This window comes from Liolophura sinensis, chromosome 8 (genome assembly GCF_032854445.1).
Source record: "Liolophura sinensis isolate JHLJ2023 chromosome 8, CUHK_Ljap_v2, whole genome shotgun sequence".
Lineage (NCBI taxonomy): Eukaryota > Metazoa > Mollusca > Polyplacophora > Chitonida > Chitonidae > Liolophura > Liolophura sinensis.
In genome coordinates, this window is record NC_088302.1 from 17767024 (window position 1) to 17776473 (window position 9450).

At 38.3% G+C, this 9450-nt stretch overlaps 1 protein-coding gene across 1 annotated transcript; it reads right to left on the reverse strand.

Moving 5' to 3' along the window:
- Positions 1-2058: 2058 nt before the first annotated feature.
- LOC135473823 (TP53-binding protein 1-like) lies at positions 2059-9331 on the reverse strand. The gene is made up of 3 exons (XM_064753730.1): positions 9261-9331; positions 7948-8084; positions 2059-4159 (listed from the first exon to the last, which is right to left on the reverse strand). The coding sequence occupies exons 1-3, from the start codon at positions 9266-9268 to the stop codon at positions 3981-3983; spliced, it is 324 nt and encodes a 107-aa protein (XP_064609800.1). The 5' UTR covers positions 9269-9331; the 3' UTR covers positions 2059-3980.
- Positions 9332-9450: the final 119 nt, after the last annotated feature.

Consider the following 9450-nt stretch of genomic DNA (forward strand, 5'->3'; position numbering starts at 1 on the left):
ACAATTGGCAAACAACTGACAACCTTTCCCACATGTGACGTTCAGATATTCATACCATACTCGTGGTGGACAGGTGATCTTTCACAAAGCGAGCAGGAGAACCTACAAATTCCCTGTCCAAGGCTGGTCTTGAACCTGGACCTAATCTGTCCGGCTCCCTAATGTCACAATGATGTGTGGTTTTAGCATGGAGGTATATATTCAACAGCTATTTACTTAACCACCTCTCTGGAACATATCACGCTGACTGACTGATTGTTTTAACTCCAATGCAGTATTCAAAAATATTTGACTTTTTGTCTGAGGTAGTCACCGCTAGACTTCAACCAACTTTTCCCCACATGACACACTACCATCACCCCCACCTCACAATAACCACCCAGAGCGAGCTTCAGGTAGTGCCCCGAGGGGCCACTCCTGTTGAAGTCCTGACATGAGTGGTAGTATAAACAGAGGGACATCCATGTATCCTTCCAGTCTGAAGATTAACAACCACTCAGTAGTAGTATACATGTAGGCTATTCAGTGTTTTCCCATCAAGCTAATGCCAATGACAAGGTAATGCCAATGACAAGCCAATGCAAAAACACATGACTAAGAATATTTTCACTAATGAACTTTGTTGTATTATAAGCCGAGCATCATTGCTACATTTTTGCAATAAAAGTTCTCTTCCCTGCAATTGGCTTAAAATGCGACAAGACATTGTTCACAAGTTTCAGCAACCTGCGGATGGTTGTGGGTTTCCTTCAGGCTCCACCTGATTTCCTCCCATCCTAATGCTGGCTGCCATCATATAAGTGAAATATTCTTGAGTACACTGTAAAACACCTGTCAAATAAATAAAATAAATCAAGTTAATGCATCCTGCCCATTAACATGATTGATCCCTGGATATAAACACTGTCAGAAGTAGCTGTTCCACTGTCAGACAGCTCTCACCTGCTATTCCTCAATTGTGGCGTCCTACTTGCAATGCATCTCCCCTGCTGCACACTGTGATCTTGGCCAATATACCTTCCGACTAGGCCATTACGCTTTACAACTAGGCCAATACAACTTTCCACTAGGCCAATATACATCCCACTAGGCCCAACAACCTTACACTGGACATATGTTTTCCATAGCTGCATTAGCATTATTCAGGTAATAACAGGCAGTCAATTAATAAAATTCTACACACAATACCGACAATTAAATTAAAATGACACATACTGGTTTGTAAAAGTTGTTTATCATGAAGTACAACAATTCATACATATCATACAGCTGCTGTGTACTCCTTCTCATCATCATAAGTTAGACATTCATCACCACTAACCTCCTGACATCTTGTTACACACGCCTTAATGACACGTACTTTGTTCACTGCACGCACCCATACTTGATTTACATCCATTAAATATTATTTTTAAAGGCACACAAACTTCTATTTATTAACTTGGAATCAACAAATTTGAATCTTTATACATTATTAACTATAAACAGAAAGAGAACAATGATGAGGCCTAGGTGTTACTTAGGTGTTAAAAATACATGTAAATACATTAAAAAAAGTAGAAGAATGCAATGTTAAACTTTCAAAATAACTAAACACGAACCTAACAACAATTATCTAGGATAAAACTAACCTTTATCATGTTTTTTGAGTGAAACAGTGTGTTTTGTTTAAATGATGAAAACATTTCAATGAACTATAAAAATTCAATTAAAAGTTTTATCATTCAACTTGAGTATGATTAAATGTATATTACACTAAAACTATAATTAAACTTACTGCCAAATATTTGGTTAAAACCATTCAATCATAAAACCACATGCAATGTCTTCTGAGAGAAAAATACTTGTGAGGCTGGATATAAATTTAGAAAATATCGTGACTAGGTTCAGTATTGTTTAGAATGAGGAATGTCATGCAAATTAGCCAGGTGTTACAAATGAATGATGATATGAGGGGTATGCACATCCGTGTGCACATTCTCTCAGATGAAATGGCATTATATTGTCATTAATAATATATAAAGCACAAAGATTTTTTAAGATGAACTTTTAACACCCATCTTCTGATTCAACACTGAAAGCTGAAATATTTCTTTACTTCCCAAATTATACTGACATTTTTTAATCCTATGGTGGGCTTAATAGACAAGCCCTGGGATCACCAAGTGATCGGAGACATAAGTCAAAATATCAAATCTCTTTCAAAATGCTATTGTAACGATGTGCTATTGTAACAAGGTCTAAATATTGCCTGACAATGTAAATTCTGGATATGTTAATGCACAATAAATTTCTGCTAAAATAATGGAAAGGAACATACCAAATTTAATGATTAAAATTTTGTCACTTCGTGATCCCAGGGCCATAATGACAATATAAAGAAGTGACCTATCATAAAATATCAACTTTTGACCTCAGAAATAAAACATTTAACTTTTAACTTTTGACCTCAAAAATAATTTCTTGTAATTTTTCACCCAAAAATCACTCTGCTGTACCAAGATGGCGCATGAAATCATACCTGATCAACAGTACATGTAAATCATATAAAGTCACATGATTTTCATTACCTACCCTAAATTACCTAAAACTTTGTCCATGACTAAGTTGCTCAATTTTGTAGATACTGTGAGTTCTACTGATTTCAGAAAGGTGTTTTGAGGGGTATTTGGAAGGAAGGATGATATTCTACTGAGAAAATATTAATTTTAGCACCAGAGGCAATATCTCATGACATTTATCTGACAAAAATTTTTATTTGCCAAAAATGCTCATTTGTGGCCAAATTTTTAGGTTATCTAGGGCACCAGTATTAATCATTTCCGTGATGTGGATACTGGTGCATGTACTTCTTACTTCTTACACACCAATATGCTTTATGTCCATCCTACTAAAGCCTGGCTAATATGGAACCAGATACCTTGGATCTTTTGAGTTGGTTGTGGAGTCAATACAATATACCCTAATTCTTTTAATTTTTGGGACAAAAATAAGTATTGTTGAAACTAAAATACTGCATTTCTTTGGAAGAGTAAAGATATGAGTAGGTTGTTCATTAGATGGTCTAACCATGTGAGAAAAAATAAACTTAATATCCGTGCTACAATTACATAGATATTGCATTAAAAGAAATAGGATACAATTAACTATAATGCAAAAATAACTATCATCTGCCTGGCTAATATCGCAAAATGTTGCCTGTGCCATAAAATGTAAAAAGAGGTAATCTTTTTGCAACATTACAACCTTGATTTTGGACATTAACATAAAAATTAAATATTTCCCATACATTTGCATGTACAAAATGCAAGAACTCAAACCAACAAATCTTCATCAATAACATTTCAACATACTCAACATTTTCAGCTAAAAATCAAGTACATGTGACTGCACCCCTGTTACCATCCTGAAGTGGTAAAGTGAGCATTCTAATTAAAGTATTTTGAGCCTACACTAATAACTCAAATCAAAAATCAAATATAATTTCTATTAAAACAGCTAAATTTTGAACAGGTAATTAAAACATGGCATAGAATAATACGTATGTGTCATCTTAATCTTACACTGTTTACATTTATCTATCATGTGCAGCCAAATAATGTCTCTCTTAAAGATGTATAAATAGTTTATAAATAGACAGGCATAATTTGAGCAACTTCCGCTTAAGTACGAACTGACGTCATATTTTTTGAAAACAGCAGTTTTTCTCATCCACTTAAAATTTCACCCTTAAGATAAAGCAGGTGATGGTAAACACATATTTGCATAATACTTTACATGTAGGAAATTTACTACCTACTCTGTAGATAATGAAGTTTTGAAAATCCAAAAATCAGTCATCCCTAAACAAATCCTCACCTAATGTGGATTATTTGATAAGAAAAAAATATCGATGAAATAAAGCTTTATGCATTAATGAGGTGATGCTGGTATTACTTATTCTCCGTGTAAGTTGACATCATTATCCATGAATCACAGCTTTACCTGTCCAAATAATGAGGATGATATCGTGGATGAGATCTAGTGTCCACAAACTCCCCTCTTATCAAGCACTGTATAACCCATTCTGTGGACACAACAGGTACGTTGGCTAGCTCCGACTTAACGATGAAACTTTTGGGACACGTACAATCTGTTACGACAACACCCAAGTCTTTATCTGTGCAAAAAACAGAAACACGCACAGCAGTTTATTAGGATATTTCCACAATCTTTTTGCAAGGTGGCGGGATGAATTCAGTTGGCACTACTACATTAAAACACAGCCTCGCGCTTGCCGAACTTTAGAGAGCATGCCGCGAGGAGGGTGATTAATTAGTCTCGCACTGCTCAGCACTAACCAATAGATCGTACGATGGGTGCCACTGACAATGGCACCCAATTGTACAGACAATGCTCACAGGGCTAGAGATTGCAGTGGAGGCCATTAATCCCAACTACCGTACATGACATAAAATTTTGTCCACGACTAAGTTGCCGTTTTTCCAGATTCTGGGAGCTCTACTGATTTTAGAAAGGTGCTTTGAGAGGTGTTAGGAAGGCAGGGTGGTATCCTACTGGGTAAATTTTAGCAGCAGAAGTAATATCTCATGACATTTATTTGCCTCCAAAAATGCTCTTCTGTGGTCAAATTTTTAGGTCATTTAGGGTAGTGCCAAAGCAGTATATCAGAGGACTGAACTGGAAAACAATTACTCCATAACCATCAATTTCAAATACATAATTTCATGGAATTCCAAACAATTCCTGTTGTATAGTACCATAATTGGTGAAAAATCAATGAAATGGAAGTAACAACCAACAATAATACACCCATTTTGTAGATGACTTGATCTGATTATTGTTGTATGGGTACTAAGTATGACCCCATTTCTAAGATGACGGTTCACTTTGAATCTGAGAGAAATGGGGGAAATTGTCTCAACCTCAAAATGTTTACCGTTCTAAACTGTGACCGTTATTAAGAACGGACTGAAAATTTTATGACAAAATTGAAAAGCAGTACTTATATTCTAAGGTAAGTAATAATACTGGTTAGGACTACTGAAGTCTGAGTTAAGTGCAACACAGCTTTGTAATGTCGTGGTATGGTGTCTAACAGACCAGAGATTAAAATACAACCTCCAATGGCGTTTCCAGCAAGATGACATCCATGAATTCTGACTGATTTACAGTTTCTCAGTCAAACTGTTCTTCATTAATTTCTAAACAAGATTCTAAAGTTGAAACCAACAAGCAATCAGAATTGGCAGTTCTAAAATCAGCAAAGATGTTTTGTCCTTGGATAATCAGGCACTGACAGAAGGGAATGATGTGTCCCAATCCAGCTCATGCTCGGTCAGCTACAGCAGCAAATGCTTATCTCCCTCAAGGCAGCCAAGCGGCCCTTGACCAATGCTTATCTCCTTCAGGGTATCCAAGCGGCCCTTGACCAATGCTTATCTCCTTCAGGGCAGCCAATTGGCCCTTGACCAATGCTTATCTCCCTCAGGGCAGCCAATCGGCCCTTGACCAATGCTTATCTCCCTCAGGGCAGCCAATCGGCCCTTGACCAATGCTTATCTCTCTCAGGGCAGCCAAGCGGCCCTTGACCAATGCTTATCTCCCTCAAGGCAGCCAAGTGGCCCTTGACTAATGCTTATCTTCCTCAGGGCAACCAAGCGGCCCTTGACCCATACTTATCTCCCTCAGGGCAGCCAATCGGCCCTTGACCAATGCTTATCTCCCTCAAGGCAGCCAATCGGCCCTTGATCCATACTTATCTCCTGTCAAGGCAGCCAATCTGGTCTTGACCAATGCTTATCTCCCTCAGGGCAGCCAATCGGCCCTTGACCAATGCTTATCTCCCTCAAGGCAGCCAATCGGCCCTTGATCCATACTTATCTCGTGTCAAGGCAGCCAATCTGGTCTTGACCAATGCTTATCTCCCCTAAAGGCAGCCAATTAGGTCACAAGCTCAACTCTGGCTCTTGTCAATTCTGTTCCTGCTTTAAAAGGATATAGAATCAACGCTGAATGGCTGACTAGACATAGGGCCTCCTGAGTTAACTCTTGTAGCCTGTGACACATCTGAATAAATGTGCCATACTTTAAATTTCCATTAGGCAAGTCATAGCCTGTACCTGCCTATCTCTCACATCAGCCAATCAGAATCAATTCTGTATCCCTTTAAGTCAGAAGGATAGTGGGGTAACTTATGCTGCGGTGTGTTTCTTCAGGTTCTGGCTGGTTCCATCCTCCCACAAACTTGATCAACCACAATCACATAAATGACATATGCACAAATATGGCACAAACTCCAATTTACCCACTCATCCATCAACTAAGCTACTGGTGAGAAAAGGTTTGGCACTTACCCACTCATCTATCAACTAAGCTACTGGTGAGAAAAGGTTTGGTACTTACCCACTCAACTATCAACTAAACTACCAGTGAGATGAAGGTTTGGTACCTACCCACTCGTCCATCAACTAAGCTACTAGAAAGAAGGAGGTTTGGTACTTACCCACTGGTCCATCAACTAAGCTACTAGCGAGAAGAAGGTGTGGTACTTAACCACTCATCCATCAGCCAAGCTACTAGTTGGAAGGTTTGGTACTTACCCACTGGTCCATCAACTAAGCTACTAGTGAGAAGAAGGTTTGGTACTTACCCACTCATCTATCAACTAAGCTACTGGTGAGAAAATATTTGGTACTTACCCCCTCATCTATCAACTAAGCTACTTGTGAGAAGAAGGTTTGGTACTTAACCACTCATCCATCAACTAAGCTACTTGTGAGAAGAAGGTTTGGTAATTACCCACTCATCTATCAACTAATCTACTGGTGAGAAGAAAGTTTGGTACTTACCCACTCATCCATCAACTAAGCTACTAGTGAGAAGAAGGTTTGGTAATTACCCCCTCATCTATCAACTAAGCTACTAGTGAGATGAAGGTTTGGTACTTACCCACTCATCCATCAACTAAGCTACTAGTGAGATGAAGGTTTGGTACTTACCCACTCATCCATCAACTAAGCTACTAGTGAGATGAAGGTTTGGTACTTACCCACTCATCCATCAACTAAGCTACTAGTGAGATGAAGGTTTGGTACTTACCCACTCATCCATCAACTAAGCTACTAGTGAGAAGAAGGTTTGGTACTTACCCACTCATCCATCAACTAAGCTACTAGTGAGAAGAAGGTTTGGTACTTACCCACTCATCCATCAACTAAGCTACTAGTGAGAAGAAGGTTTGGTACTTAACCACTCATCCATCAACTAAGCTACTAGTGAGAAGAAGGTTTGGTACTTAACCACTCATCCATCAACTAAGCTACTAGTGAGAAGAAGGTTTGGTACTTACCCACTCATCCATCAACTAAGCTACTTGTGAGAAGAAGGTTTGGTACTTAACCACTCATCCATCAACTAAGCTACTGGTGAGAATAGGTTTGGTACTTACCCACTCATCTATCAAATAAGCTACTGGTGAGAAGAAAGTTTGGTACTTACCCACTCATCCATTAACTAAGCTACTAGTGAGAAGAAGGTTTGGTACTTACCCACTCATCCATCAACTAAGCTACTAGTGAGATGAAGGTTTGGTACTTACCCACTCATCCATCAACTAAGCTACTTGTGAGAAGAAGGTTTGGTACTTAACCACTCATCCATCAACTAAGCTACTAGTGAGAAGAAGGTTTGGTACTTACCCACTCATCCATCAACTAAGCTACTAGTGAGAAGAAGGTTTGGTACTTACCCACTCATCCATCAACTAAGCTACTGGTGAGAAGAAAGTTTGGTACTTACCCACTCATCTATCAACTAAGCTACTAGCGAGAAGAAGGTGTGGTACTTAACCACTCATCGATCAGCCAAGCTACTAGTTGGAAGGTTTGGTACTTACCCACTCATCCATCAACTAAGCTACTTGTGAGAAGAAGGTTTGGTACTTACCGACAGTGACCTCCGTCGAGAGCTGTGACGTGACGACACAGCCAGCAGTCTGCAGAATAGAGACCCAGGCATCCCGGAAATCAGCTGACAACGACACAACGCTCACAGCCAGTCCTGCCAGAGCATTCCTCTTACTGCTGTTAAAAAACAATTCACAAGACTGTCAGCCACAGGAAAATATATGTAGTTGATGTATATTATGTCCCTTGTGGGACTGATCGGGAGAAATTTTGATCGGCGTCCTATACTCACATTACATCACTGAAATTTGCAACAATTTCAAGTTGAGGTGCAAGGGATGAGATTGATGTCAGAAAATCTAAAACCTATTCTTAAACCTTTTTTCTCTTACTAAATAAATCTCTGAGTCTTTTCAACCAAATTATGCACATCGTTATTGCAGCAGACAATGTCCTACACCTTTTTTATCCTTCCAGTGAAAGAAAACGTTTCTCAAACACTTTCAGGGGCCTACTTTCCTCTGTTTTCCAGCACTTTCTTGAGCTTTTCAGCTGAAGTCCAAACATTCATGTGAAGAATAATGGATAATGTTTAGGTAGCTTCCCTACTGGTTTCCTTCCATCATAATGCTGGCTGTTGCCATGTATGTTAAATGTTATTGAGTAGGTTGTAAAACAAAAATCAAAACAATAAATAAATCTTCATTCGTCTATATCTAACATAAGGCAACATGATCATTAATTTTGAAAAATCAAATATTTTTCAAGGTCATATCCCAAATTTACTGTAAATCTTCAACCTTTTCAACGCATGCAATTATTATTAAAATGACGCCAGAAATGATTTGTGTCACTAAAGATGCCTGCTTTTTAAAACTGTGCAAATTGTTTCTGTACACCCCATAGTTCTCTCAGAATGTTTCACAAAATTGGTGTCATATGCGGTTTAAAAGGTTGAAGAATTAGGGTAAAATTTTTTCAAGTTCTTTTAAGGTCTGAAAACCTCTTAAAGAAAGAAACAATGAGAACCCTGGTTTACACACGATCTGCACATGGAACAGATTCGGTGGCTAAACCTTGTAGTTAATGTTGTGTCCACAATTCGATCGGGTTTATATGCGTGAAAATTCAAGAACGATAACTTGCTACTTTTAGTCTCTTTTGAAATAAGAAGTCTGAAGTACTCAAACCTACTTTAAATTAGAAATACTTCATCCCCATATGAGCCTGCATACCAAATTTTGAATCCTTGTGTGTAACCGAATGATATTCATTGTGTTCACATTGCTGAAAATCAATATTTTCATTAACAAGAATAAATACCATTGAAAAAGAATGATTCAATTATCTTACCACTCCATTATTTTCCTGGTTTCTATGTTTAGTCCTGCTGGTAATATGTAAGAGAGTGGATCCAGTAGCCTCCCCTGAATGACAAAAGCATCCTGAATATCAGTGGTGAACAACGACAAATGACAGAAGCCAAAACATTTATGCATTAAATTTGTAATAAACACCAGCTTTCCAAAATGACCACTGAACG